The sequence below is a fragment of the Xenopus laevis genome, chromosome 3S (genome assembly GCF_017654675.1).
Source record: "Xenopus laevis strain J_2021 chromosome 3S, Xenopus_laevis_v10.1, whole genome shotgun sequence".
Lineage (NCBI taxonomy): Eukaryota > Metazoa > Chordata > Amphibia > Anura > Pipidae > Xenopus > Xenopus laevis.
Genome location: NC_054376.1, coordinates 56,098,250 through 56,112,852, shown reverse-complemented (window position 1 = coordinate 56,112,852; position 14,603 = coordinate 56,098,250). Strand labels below are relative to the sequence as shown.

The following is a 14,603-nucleotide window of genomic DNA, read 5'->3' as shown; positions in this document are numbered from 1 at the left end:
TAAAGGGCAAGGCAAGAATTATAGGCAGCCCAGTCAAATGACACTTGGAGCACATCTCCTTTGTTTTATTCAGTCTCTAAGTGCCGCAGTGTCTCTTCCAGTTTTATTGGACACCAAAATACTTACAAGATATTGCGACTTGAGTGCACAAAACAAATTGTCTCACAGCTGCTGGTATCATGCTGATGCTGAGGTTGGTCTGCTGTGGGATTGTTTACATTTAGAATCTGTGCAAGTCAGTTGAACTCTCTAAGCAGCATGTATTTATGTGTGTGTTTATCCGCACTCCAAGGCCAATAGCTTCAACAAAGGGAGGGGTGCACGGTAATTTTGTATACACCAATTATTCTCAGACCAGCACCCCCTGTTATAAAAATTTAATTATTTATTGTTACATCTATGGGTATAGATACCATGTAACAATAAATAATTTAATTTTTATAACAGGGAGTGCTAGTCTTGAGAATAATTGGTATATATATATACAGAGTATACTCTGTCAGAGGTCTGAAAGCTGTAACTGAAGTTTACCAACATGTACTTTTATTATATAGGTTTGCTGCCCTCTACTGGCTCACTAACTATATTCAGTATTTTCAGTGGTGTTTGAATGTCTCCTGTTCCAGTCTAGGAAAAAATGTGATTCCAATCTAAAAAATGGCATTCATTTTTCTTTGTAAAATATCCTGCCATTATTTCCCAAGGCTTCTTTAGTTCATCCATTTCATTGATATGCTCTAATACAAACTGAAAGATTCACTGTATAAACTGAAAAATACTTTGAATCACTGAACTAATATTTAGTTGTATAACCACTGTTTCTGAGAACTGCTGTACATCTTTGTTGTGTGGAGACCAGCAACTTCTGGCACCGGTTACATTCTACAATTCTTCTGGAAAAAAAAAATGCCTTGGAAAAAGCATTTTTGATGTCGGCGCACAGGTTTTCTGTTGGATTAAGGTCCGGGGATTGGGTTGGTCACTCCATAACATCAATCTTGTTGGCCTGGAACCAAGATGTTGCTCATTTACTGGTGTGTTTGGGGTCGTTGTCTTGTTGAAACACCCATTTCAAGGGCATTCCCTCTTCGGGATAAGCCAACATGACCTCTTCAAGTATTTTGATGTATTGAAACTGATCCATGATCCCTGGTATATGATAAATAGGCCAAACACAAAAATAGTATGAGAAACATCCCCATATCATGATGCTTGTGCCACCAGGCTTCACTGTCTTCACAATGTACTGTGACTTGAATTCAGTGTTTGGGGGTCATCTGACAAATGGTCTGTGACCCCCAGATCCAAAAAGAACAATCTTGCTTTGATCAGTCCACAAAATGTTGCGCCATTTCTCTTTAGGCCAGTCAATGTGTTCTTTGGCAAATTGCAACCTCTTCACTGCTGAATCTGTACTGTCCCATGGTGCTTCTCAGATTTGTGTGAAGACATGTTAAAGTGCTGAATGACCTGTGAGCTACAGCCAGTGTTGAACTGGAATGCCTGGAGCCCTCTTCAATCTATTTTTATTCTCCCCACCCAACCTCTTTATTCACCGAGTCTCTTATCTTTGCATACTATATTCTATTCTTCAATCTGTTAATTTCTTTGTTCCCATACAGATACAGTATAAGGAATGGCCATGGAATAGACAAATAGTTAGAGGCAGGAGGGCCCGTCAGGAGCAGGGCCGGGCCCAACCTACCGGGCACCCCGGTCAGCTGACCCCTGCATGTGCACACGAGCGCACATGCACCATAGTAGAGGGGAAGCAGAAGAGCAGGGGAGGGAGGCAAGAGCGGTAGAGGGGAGTGCAGCTGGACTAGGAGTAGGCAGAAGACCCTTAAACAGGCACCTGCCCAGCACCCCGGCATCGTTGTGCCTCTTTTGTCTACCCCTAGTTCCGGCCCTGCTCATCAGCAAGTCTTTTTTCAACAAAGGGACCTTGTGGGGGCTTCTTGCTGGTAGCTTTGCTTCACATAGGCGTCTTCTAATTGTAATAGTACTCACAGTTAACTTTCGACCTTCTTTGATCGTCCTGAAGTTTATCATTGGCCAAATCTTTGCAATTGCTATGGGCAAGAGAGACAACAATACCTGTCCTAGATGTAGGATCCATGATATGGGCCTGCTCAGTAATAAACAACTATTGGTCTCAGGTAATGGGCCACCCTAGCAACTTCCCTTGACTTCCCACAAGTGTTATCTCCAATGATGTCTACTGGGGTGGTCCAGCACCTAGTGCCCACTGTCAAAGCGTGATTGAGGTTCCGGGCACTATTGTTTTATGCTAAGAAATGCATAATTATGCATTGAATGGGGCCCACTCCTCCCACAAAAGACTTATGGATTAACCTGGTTAACTCAGTAATACCATTGATTAATCTTACATATGAAGCTAGATGCACCGCCCGCAAATTTGATAAGATATTGAGTCCCTGGTGGGAAACAGGCACCAGCATACAACCGAGGAATGTCGGTTATACGATAGCACCACTGTACAATACTTCCTAAGGAACTGCTAACCTATAGGTATGGTGATAAGAATCGGTCAGAATGTTAAACCAAAACCAGTGACACATTTTTAGCTTGGAATTGTTTATTGTGTTGTCAATGTTTATTATTCAAGAAAACAAAGCATTACCTTTAAAAAAAAAAAAAAAAATAACCAATAAAGAGAATGCAGTGTTGTATCTTCTATAGAGACCGTGCGTATGTGCCATAATAAATTGTCTATTAGTAAAAAAATACATTTCAGGGCACATAATACAGCATCCTTATCACAAATTGCAGCAGGGACAGTTTAAGATATTAATCAAACTACAGAAATCTGAGAATTTATGCTCAGCATTTATAAAGATAGCAACTTTGTGCATTTTGCTTCAAAACGTTCTTGTGGTGAGTATTGTAGAAATGCTGCTTTATTGCTGCAGATGTTACAAAGTTCAAGGCTCAAAAAAGGTATGAGTACAAAGGTATCCTTAAGAAACAGTATTTCAGTATTTTTTTATACAAAAAAAGTAAAGTTTAAAAAAGTTAAATTTACAAACCAAAAAAAAAGAAAACAAAAGAAAAAAAACAAAAAAGTGGTACTCACGCAATTTATATACAGGCATTGTAACAATTTTTTTTTCCAAATGCATAGCAGAAAACATACAATTTCCTTCAGCCTCTTCTGACCAATAGAAGAGAATAATGTTCGTGCTTACCTCAGACATGAGTTCACAATATTTCTTACATTTTTTCTTTTCAAATATTTGTCATTATACATTAGCCTAAAGATGCACATAAAGCCAATGGACTTTGTAAATAAAGGAAACGAGAGAATGAAGACTTTACACGAGGCTAAGGCATCCCTGCTGGTTAAATGTATAGTAAATAGGTTATTTTTTACAAATCAATGGAAGCACCTGAACCACAGTTGGTCAACCTTTTGTTAACAAAATGGTTCTCTAAATGTAGGGAACACATTAGAGGTCAGAGCTGAAGATCAGAATTCTCAAGTCAATAGGAGTATTAGTTCACCTTGTCCTCAGGCACATATATTCTTCATTTGTGGTCCAATATATTTTTTCTGGGAAAATGCCTGACCAGTGTGTTAACAAACCTACAGCAAGAGGAGCTATTAATGCTCTGCCAAAGTTGAAGCAGTGTTTGCTGATCAGGGGTGAGAGTATGAGCTAAATGGCATTATAAAAGTTACAATTCTTTGCTGCTGAGGGCCCTCCCAACACGGGTTCAAGCAAGGTGTCACGGATCTCTGCACCCAATAAGTTAACTCTTTATTATAAAAAAACAAAAAAATAAAAACAGGCAGTTTTCGATATCAAAGGAATTTTGAAGAGCACAACCAAAACTTTAAATTCCAAAAGCTCTAGCAATATTCTTACGTGTTCTTAGGCAACAACTGAGGTTTAGGGTTATTATTAAGGGAAACTACTGTTGGGCGTTGGTCCTTAGGAGACAAACTGAGCAGCTGAAAGGCATTATTTTATAAAGGACAAGAAAGAGGTTTCAGTGGCACAACCTTCACATGCCCATCCAGGCCGATATTGTGACCATGGCTTTAATATCTACTTCATAAAATGCAAGTTCAGGCAAAACTTCCAATACTATTGAGTTCATTGATGTCTTATAATCAGTTAATACTCAATAGGATGTGATAAATAATTAAGTCCAAGTTGGCTTCATATTATTTCTGTTCATTACAGTGGAGACTTAGAAGTGGTCTATCAAAACTGAGACACAGTTTGCTCCGACAAGATAGTTGGGGTCGCCAGGAAGTGACTTGTTCTGCCAGTGTTTTGGGTCACCTGTAAACATATTAAAGACAGTATGAAAAAGGTTCAAAGGCACATGTATTAACATTTTCCATTTCACTGCACATATAATACTTCATATAATCAGAGGCAGATTAGCTTCCACACATGGGCAGCTATTCCCACAGAACCAAGCCTTTATTCTAGTGATGATGATACACAATTTAAAGTTCTAATGCTGACCTCTACAGGACACCAGTAAAAATACTCCAGCAGATATGGTATAGTTAAGTTGACTGTAACATAATCTTTATAATAGTCAGATACAATGAATCGCTGCTCTTTATTATTGCTGTATTATTAAACCAAAACCAAGAGAGATTGCTGCAAATATATTTGTGTTAGATTTCACAAGCATAAAAAGCTATTTAAACAAAACGTAATAAAGGTATGGGACCTGTTATCCGGAATGCTTGGGACCTGGGGTTTTCCAGATAACACGTCCTTTCCGTAATTTGGATCTTAATACTTTAAGTCTACTAGAAAATCCTGTAAACAATAAATAAACCCAATAGGCTAGTTTTGCTTCCAATAAGGATTAATTATATCTTAGTTTGCATCAATTACTGTTTTATTATTACAGAGAAAAGGGAAATCATTTTTACATTTTGGGATTATTTGGATAAAATGGGTGTCTATGGGAGATGGCCATTACGTAATTCGGAGCTTTCTGGATAACAAATCCCATACCTGTATTAGAAAAAGGGAACCAAAGTAAACATACAACACAGTTTATTACTATTACTGCATTACTATTGGAACAGTTACTCGCCTCTCATATCACTCATGTTAACTGGGAAAGGCCTCCTAATTATTTAAACAATACTTAAAAGAATGGTAAAATCACTGGGGGTGGCAAGTTGGTTTCTAGCTGTTACCCCAGATTAATGGTTCTCTTCTTTAAAACCAGCATAAGGTACGGTTTGAAGAGTGCCACACTGCTATCTTGTAGCCCAAATATCCCTGGGTTGCCCATGTGCAGTACAGAACTTCAGTTTCAGCACTGTATGTACCCAGCTTCAATAAGATCAGGAAATGCCTGAAACACCAGAGCAAAATGACACTTCAAACAGTATGGCAGGGTAGTGACTAGAATTAATGGGGGGTGCCCGACAACTTTGCACCACTCAATGATTGTACTTTTCTTTCTCCATTAATTGATACAGCGTCATGCTGGGGCAAAATCCAAATGAGGTGTTCATGCACAAAAACCCATCAATGTATCTGAAGTAAAGCATCTCTGTTATAATTATTAAAATGTGATGTGGAAGCGGGTGCCAAATGATAAAAAATGTTTGTGTGCTGGTTCTACAGCCAGTTAACTTTAAAAAAATTGTTTAGTTTAAAAATAAAAACTGGGTAAATAGGTAGGCTGTGCAAAATAAAAAATGTTTCTAATATAGTTAGTTAGCCAAAAATGTGATGTATAAAGGCTGGAGTGACTGGATGTCTAATATAATAGCCAGAACACTACTTCCTGCTTTTCAGCTCTCTTGGTTCCACTGATTGGCTACAAGGCAGTAACCAATCAGTGACCCATGTGGTCCCCCTTCAAGTCGCTGACTAACTCAGAGCTATAGAGCTGAAAAGCAAGAAGTAGTGTTCTGGCTATTATGTTAGACATTCAGTCACTCCAGCCTATTTACCCAGTTTTTATTTTTACACTGAACTGTTCCTTTAAAGGGACTCCTATAGATGGCTGATATGGGGTGTTGGATAAGCATTGATCAAAACCATTTTTCCTGTGTTCACGGTAAATGTCTGTTCCCATGGTCTATGATCAATTAACACATGTGCAGTTAAGTGGAAGACATTAAAAATGCAACTCGTGATTCAAACTACTCAATATTTTGGCTGCAATTAATATTAAGAAATCTGTTGGTTAACTGTTGGCCCTGTTTTGCAGGTTCAAGGCAGTGATGGTAAAAAAAACTGCTTAAGAGCTTTCTGATATTGGCATACAGCAGGGGTCCCTCACCTTTTTTACCCATGAGTCACTATGAAATAAAGAGAGAGAGTGGGGGAGCAACAGAAGCATGCAAATTAGTTCCTGGGGTGCCAAATAAGTGCTGTGATGTATTATTTGTTAGCCCCTATATGAATTGGCAGCCTACAGGAGGGTCTGTTTGGCAGTACATCTAATTTTTATGCAACCAAAACTTGCCTCCAAGCCAATAATTCAAAAATAAGCAGCTGGTTTAGGGTCACTGGGAGCCACATCCAAGGGGTTGGGGAGCAACATGTTGCTCGCAAGCCACTGGTTGGGGATCACTAGCATAGAGTGTGATAAACATTAAATAGAAACAACAGTGCAAGTTGTGGTTTACCACACAAGCAATAGCTTTTTACTTTTTTTAGGTTAAGTTCTGATTATCTTGAAACCAACATCTTTGGTGCTATGATCTCTTAAAAACACTATAGGAATAAATCTAAAACAAGTACAAGTGATGCCTAGGAGTAGGAACCCCCTTAGATGACATGTACACCGGTCCCCAATTGCCTCTCACTACAGTCAATAGAGCAATGCCTCTGATGCTGCTTATTGTAAGACAAATGAAAATTCATCTGTCAGACGCAGAACGCACTTTTATCACATAGACATATTGCAAGGTGGCTTCTTTTAAGGCTTCACATGTCTAATTGTTGTGCTTTTATATTGAGTATAGTCATTTAAAAAAACTATATACTTTTATGAAAGTTCACAAAAGCTCAACTGAATTAGTTCTTGTTAAAAAAAGGGTATTAAGGCACATATTTTCATTCGCTACAGAAATAACATCTCAGGCAGCTTCCCAGTGAGTGACTAGTAGTTATGATGACATTCAATTCTTTAGTTACACACTCTGGGGGGACAACACTGTGGTACTGGAATTTTTGCCAACATAAACAACTGTCACACTGTTCAAGTAAAGGTAATGTAGTTTAGATTTGCAGATAAGCAGTTCAGATAAGCAATGTCCATCTGTCATAGGCAGAGCACTTTCCCTATTTTGTGAGAGTTTTGGTTCATTGACTGCCAGGTTCTCTGATTAAAGCACAATGGCAAAACACCCCATGTGTCATTAGTATAAAAGTATGTTTCAAAGAAACTGCAATTGTTAAAAAAAAATAGTAATAGTATTAAATAGTAACTGTAAAAAAAAAAGTTAGTTGTTACAGTTCTAACATGGAGACAGTAGAGATAAATTATCAACAATGAGCAAACTTGTAACAGGGCAGTAACATACAGCATCCAATCTGTGATTAGCTTTTCATCCAACTGTAGGTAGAACAACAAAAGCAAAACATCTCATTGGTTGGCATGGGCTGCCCTGTGCAAAATTACTCCGTTTTGATAAAGGAGCTCCAGTTTCCAAAATGATTTCTATAACTTACAGTACATGTATGGGACCTGTTATGCAGACTGCTCGGGACCTGGGGCTTTCCAGGTAACGGATCTTTCTGTAATTTGGATCTTCATAATTTAAGTCTACTAGAAAATCATTGTAAACATTAAATAAACCCAATATGATGGGTTTGCTTCCAATAAGGATTAATTATATCTTAGTTTGGATTAAGTACAAGGTACTGTTTTATTATTACAGAGAAAAAGGAAATCATTTTTAAAAAATTGGATTATTTGAATACAATGGCATCTATGGGAGACAGACTTTCTGTAATTTTTAGCATTCTGGATAACGAGTTTCTGGATAACGCATTCCATACCTGTATTCAGTGCACTTAATAATAGAGATATATTTGGATAGCAAGAATAGTCATGTATGGAAATGTTTACAGTGAATGAAAAAGAATGCAATTGATCAGATTCTGTTAACAGCATGGATTCCTCTTGTGGGTTTAGAGAACCTCAAAGAGACAGTATCCAAACGACCCAACAGGACAGAGGGGAAAAATCGTACCCGACGAGGTGTCGGATGATTTTAGAGCAAAAGACCAACCATCAGGAGTCATAGACGCACAGTGTGGTAAGCGCAGCTCCACTGGTTTCACGAATTTTAACCCATGAGGTCCGCACATTACTAATGGACTAAGCAGTGTTTCTCCTGCAAACAAAAAAGTTGAAAATTAACATCTAGAAAAAAATGCATACAACAATATATTCAAAGCAAAATCCAATGCACACATTGATATACGCATTGTATAAATAAAAATGTCTGAGCATTATGGAATGCTAAAAGTGATGTTCTCCTATAGAAAAGTACTGCCAAAATGGTAAGACTAAATATTGATCCTTTCATTTAATTAATAATCAAAGGCAGCATCCACCCTTATGGCTTGCTCTTTGGGAAAGGGAGTTGCCAAACCACTCCCCTACCATGTACATGTAGAGTTCAGCAGCGAGTAAGAATCTACAGGAATGACAGCACCAGATTCATTTCCATCTGCGTGTGCCCAGATGCTACGTCAGAGAAGAGCAATCCCCTACAAGTGAATGTGTGTAGTCTGGGCAGTAGCGAATAACTCTGCGCTGTTCTTCCTGAAGAGTAGGATAATGTTATAACAATCAGTTTTGTGAACTTTTAGTGCTGCGCTTTTAAAGGGGCTGTCTATCTTTAAATTAACATTTAGTATGATGGACATCTTGAAACAATTTTTTTTTATTTGTTTTTTTGTAGTTTTCAGTTATTTAGCATTTTGTTCAGCAGCTCTCCAGTTTGAATATGAACTGTTATCTGGCTGATAAGGTCTTAACAACCAGGCAGTGGTTTAGGGTGGTGGCAGACGTGGAGATTAGTTGTCAATCGACAAATCGTCTCTACTGTGGGCAACTATTCTCCCCAAAATGCCTTCTGCCAGCAAGAATATGAATCGCAGTCAGGATGGCATACGAATCGCTTCAGATTTCGGGAAGTCACCCAAAGTTTCCTTGTGAGGCAACTTCGGAAATTCGAAGCGATTTGTTATTTAGCATTTTGTTCAGCAGCTCTCCAGTTTGAATATGAACTATCTGGCTGATAAGGTCTTGTTATGGTCTTAACAACCAGGCAGTGGTTTAGGGTGGTGGCATACGTGGAGATTAGTTGTCCATCGACAAATCGTCTCTACTGTGGGCAACTAATCTCCCCAAAATGCCTTCTGCCAGCAAGAATATGAATCGCAGTCAGGATGGCATACGAAACGCTTCGGATTTCTGAAAGTCACCCGAAGTTGCGGGAAGGCATCCATGGAGATTAGTCGATCGCAGTAGAGAAGATTTGTCGTTGGGCGACTAATCTCCCCGTCTGCCACCACCCTAAAAGGAAAGACTGGAATATAAACAGGAGAGGGACTGAGTAGAAAGATAAGGAATAAAAAGTAACAACAATAATAAAATTTAAAGTTTATAGAGCAAGTTTTTTGGCTGCTGTGGTCAGTGACCCCACCGGAAAGCTGAAAAGATACAGAGGAGGAAGGCAAATAATTCCGAAACTATATAAAATTAAAAGGAGCTCAGAAACTTTGTGCCTGAGCACCCACAACCGACCCACAGCTTGACAGGCTAAAAGGGGGAAGAATAAAAGGGGTATGGTGCAGCATTTCTGGCCTGCTTAAACCATGCAACCCCTATGAAACAACCCTTTAGATCGATACAAACAGCACAGAGTAGCAAATAAGTCAAAATACATGCCGCTTGTACCTATTTACAACTGGACTAATAGAACCACAACTTTAAATGTTTTTTTGTAAAGTACAGGTGTTTGGTTTATCAATATTCTGAATGTTAAATCAGACACTTTGCTTACCTTTCTCTTTGTCCAAGGGTGGCAGGATACTGTTATCCCTGCAGACCTTGAAATATATTTCTTGCTCAATGCCATCTGGAATTGCTCCTTGGGGTATGATGATACTGACTCCTGTCTCTATGGAACTTAATACTCCTCCGTTACTATTAAAAAAGCCTCTAGCTGTTGCTACGACTGTGTGTGCATCATCTTCATCATCATCTTCCAGTGCAGAAGGACTGCAACAAAAAAGAATGCCATTAGGTAAAGATACAACTTTGGAGAAACCTTCCAAAACTATAAGAATTTTAGACAACTTGGTGAACAAAGTGAAACTGGTTTAAACTTTCTTTTTTGTAATGAATGCAAATAATATATAAAAATTATAACATACACTTATCTGTTTTGCTTTGTATTCTTGTACAATATTTTTTTGATTACTACACCACATTCAACTAGTAGGAAGCCGTTACTAATTCAACTTGAAGTTTAAGGTTTGAATAAGATGTTACTGCTTCACGTTTAGTGACCACAGACTTTCTTATTATCCACATGGTCCTTCTATTGTGCTATAATCCCCTTTCAAGAATCTTACCTGAGTAAACTATCCATGTCAACTGACTGGATATAAAGACGTATTTCATAAATATATACTCCACAAGGCAAAGGGCCACATGCAAACCTCCAAACAATTTGTGTGGTATGTACAAATACATACCACAGTAGGAGAGACGTATCTACATCAGACTCACCCCCTATGAAATAAACATGAGATGACCTTACCTGACTGGGATTGCTTTAGGCACTGGATTAACATTATTTGGTTGATATTTAGATTTGTTCTCTGATTGCTTGGATATACTATCCAGTTCAGAAGAAATCGACGTGTTATTTGAATTAAAAACAGGCTGTGGAGAATTCTGAGGTTTGGAGGGCAGCTCTGGCTTTACTTGTGCTTCATTTGGCAGGAGGTTGTGGTTGAACTTTGGACTTTCAAACTTGCGTTCAAAAGGTCTTGCTGAACTTGTGTAAGGTTTGGGTGTAAAACGGTTGTAGGATGGTGTAACTGTTTTTGGAGCCTGTTCAGTGCCATTTACAGGGCTTTTTTCAGGGAAGCTCTTCTGAGGGTAAAAGTTTGAATGTACAGTGTCTTCTCTGTTTGATGGTCGGAAAAATGTTGGCTTAGCCTGAGTAAGAGGGGGCTCTGGCTTAGAAACTATGGAACTTGGAACTTCCACAGAGTTGGCTGAAAAAGAATGAAGTAACCTTTTAGACTGAAAACATACCAAATAAAGATGACGATTCAAACAAATAAATCTAACAAAAACTGGGATTTTTAACCACCAACAATCTCTTAGAATCCTCCCTAATTTTATACAACACCCTAGGTTTGAACAATTTGATTTGCATGTACCTTACATGTAGCAATATTACCAACGTTTATAGCATAAATGGTTAGTCTGGTTTAGTGCAAGAAGACCCACTAACTGTGAGGCTCTAAATGCTTAATTGTCCAAAGCATTCATTTACAAATCTGAGCAATGATCATGAACCATGTCATTTAGGTGAACAAAGATCATGAACCATGTCATTTAGGTGAACAAAGATGCGTTTACAGTTCCACAGTTCCACAAGTTTAATTAAAGAACATCATTACAAATAAAATAAAATAACCATAAGTGATACACTTACCTTCTAAATGTATATGTTTAGTGTGTGTTGAATGATTTACAACCACTGGAGAAGGCTGAGTGTACTGGTTAGAAGTGACCTGCGGAACTGGATCATAACGTTTCTCACTAATGGGTCTGTCAAGAGGCTCCAAATCTGCAGGTTTTCCCCTGTTGAAGTTCGAGTAAAAATGTCAGCACCTCACACAAAACTCTACAGTTGTAACTAGACTTTTCAACATTATGCTCCAAACTTTTGAAACTACAAGGACAGCATGTATTACACAAAAGGTTTCAATGTAATAGAACGGAGATGACAAAAAAGAACGGACAAGACAGAAGGAAGATGATTCAATGTATATTCTTCATTCCAAATGCATCTAGTCGCACGCCTTTTCCATTAACCTCTTTACTGCTAAACATACTCGCAAATGGAAAATTGCATGTTTCGTCTTAAAAGGCAGCAAATGCGTTAATCAAAGGTCTTCCACAATTTAGAAACAACGCATCAAGTTATTGATACTGATAAACTGGTACACTGCCCCCCTCCAAGTCATATGTTTATAAGAAACATTAGGTGTACTTGAAATGCTAGACATACACAAATGTCAACAAATTCTTAAATGCTTCTCAAATAAAAATTATCAGCTTTATGTGCACAGTCATAAAGATTCACAAAAATAGCACCCACACAAAGATAATATAAAAGTTTAAACATCACGGTTAGTAACATTTCAAAAATGTGTTAAAATGAAAGAATTGCCACTACATCATAATAAATAAATGGCGCACACAAGATCTTTATCAATGAAAGTATTTTTTCTGGGTGAACATAACGCTGTGATAGATCTAGGTGTGTTGACATCTTTGAGACAGCCGTTTGTAATTCCAGTCTTACCACTTGATGTTCCTTTTCAAGTAGTCAGAGCTCGTGTAAGAGCCAAGAAATCTACGATGTGGCAAACAAATGTAACAGAAGAACGAAAGAAAAGGGTCATTCTAATCTTAAATGTACCAGGTCTTGTAAAAAAAAGTACAATGGTCCAAAACAAAGACAGTACCTACTATATGTTTGAGTAACATATGACTGATGATGGAACATTCTACAAAGTGCATTACTGATCTTACATGCCCCATGAGCAAGCATTATGCATTCCTTTGTTCTGAAGTATAAATCCGAACACCCACCACACACTTTCCTTTTCCCTGCTACAATCCAAAATCATTTTCTCTTATTTCTTTTTGACATTTAAATTCAGGTCTGACAGCAAGTTGAAGCCTTTAGACAGACAGTAGAACCCTACTGCAACAACATCATTAAAAGTGATTAAGATAAAGTCTGCAAATTATAATATAAGGGCTTAGCAAACTGAAGCGTATGAACAGTAGTCAGATTATTTATTCAAGGAAGACTTCCTTGCATGGTGACTTCTTACAATACTTTGTAGTATGCACATATAACATTCTCTTATAGTTGTCTTGGCAAATTTAATTACCAAATCAAACTTGTCAGCAAGTGTCTTTGCTTCACAATTTTCAATATGCTCCCACTTTTAATAGTAGATTGTTTCTTGCAGTCAGGCGAGTGAGGTACACAATCCCTTTCCTTGATGGTTAACTGTGGGAATTCTCTAGTAAACCAGTTTTCATGCTGCACAAGAATAAAATGCCCAACAAACCATCAATAGGAATTTAAGAGACGCGATAAGAAACAACTCTTAACAACTGCAAGCTTGTGATTTGACAAATCATTTGCATTCTCTATTGACTTATGTTGCAAACTTTCTAAACAATTTGAGAAGGCGGCCCAGGCAATGAGAGGTTTCTCTAACATGTAGTACTGTCCATTTGAATCATGCTCATTTTCTGTAAATAACGTAACAAATAGTGTAGCTTTAAACCAATGCAAGTATTAATCATGTTCTGCTCTCTAAAGCACACACATCAGTGGTGCCAATTGCCACATAATATACCCTCCCCAGATCGCCTAGTACTGCATCTGGTCAACTAAGTCTACCTTATAAAACGTGTAATAGTAACTCAAAAATCAAATAAGAAAAATCATAGGTAATAATCAACATTATACTAATACAAGATACAAAAAAAAACCAAAAAAAAAAAAAAAAACCCCCAAAGCACCGTTATATGAAATGTTTGGTCAGGCATCAAAGAGACTGAACCATGGTCACATTCACCCTATGCAATATGCAGAACAAAGTAGTTTACTTTATCTGGGGAGGACCTTATATTTAGCCCAGTGCATTAATCCTTTGTTTTTTTATAAAAAAAAAAGTTTACTTGATTGTCTGACAAGCACATCAGCCTTGTATTGATTTACAGGTTCATAAACCTACTTGATAACAAGTAGGGCTGGACATGTTTTAATTGGGTTATTTAAGCAGCAAATGGTTTAAAGCAAAAAATTATCTTCAAAACTAAACAACAATTAGTAAACTTTTTTTTCCCTCTAACATTTTATAACTAAACACCCCACAGCCAAAAGTCCCCACTGGCCCTATATTGGCCAGCCTGCATAGTGTTACCCTTCTAGAAATACAGACGGCACGTGCAGAACAGTGCAGCAGAGCACAGGGGCGCCATGTTCATCAGCCTTGGCTTCTTTGTTAAGAGAGTGCCGACATGTCCATGTATGGCACATGCGCAGTTGCAACTGGAAAGCTCTGTAAATTACTGAAAGACAAAAAGAGGATCCAGAAGAAGCCAAGGCTGGCCAATATAGGGCCAGTGGGGACTTTTGGCTGTGGGGGGGTTTAGTTCTCCTTTAAGCATTCCATGAAACAATTATGGGTCAAACCTGAGACGCCAATATAAAGAAATCAAAATAAAAACAAACAGTAACTAAAGTAAAAAAAACTATTAACTGATTAAACCAGACCTCTAATCGGTTTACT

The 14,603-nt window shown here is 38.0% G+C and overlaps 1 protein-coding gene across 6 annotated transcripts in view; it reads right to left on the bottom strand.

The window, feature by feature from the left end:
* Window positions 1-2,581: 2,581 nt before the first annotated feature.
* LOC108712948 (tight junction protein ZO-1) overlaps window positions 2,582-14,603 on the bottom strand; it is a 182,083-nt gene continuing 170,061 nt past the window's right edge. For 3 of the 6 annotated variants that reach the window (XM_041588323.1, XM_041588326.1, XM_018255494.2), the window contains 5 exons: window positions 11,714-11,862; window positions 10,805-11,267; window positions 10,043-10,260; window positions 8,219-8,362; window positions 2,582-4,313 (listed from right to left, as the gene is read on the bottom strand). In XM_041588323.1, coding sequence (XP_041444257.1) covers window positions 4,219-4,313; window positions 8,219-8,362; window positions 10,043-10,260; window positions 10,805-11,267; window positions 11,714-11,862 — 1,069 coding nt within the window. In that variant the 3' untranslated portion in view covers window positions 2,582-4,218. The remainder of the gene's footprint in view (window positions 4,314-8,218; window positions 8,363-10,042; window positions 10,261-10,804; window positions 11,268-11,713; window positions 11,863-14,603) is intronic. The other 3 variants (XM_041588325.1, XM_041588327.1, XM_041588324.1) reach the window with 2 other exon arrangements.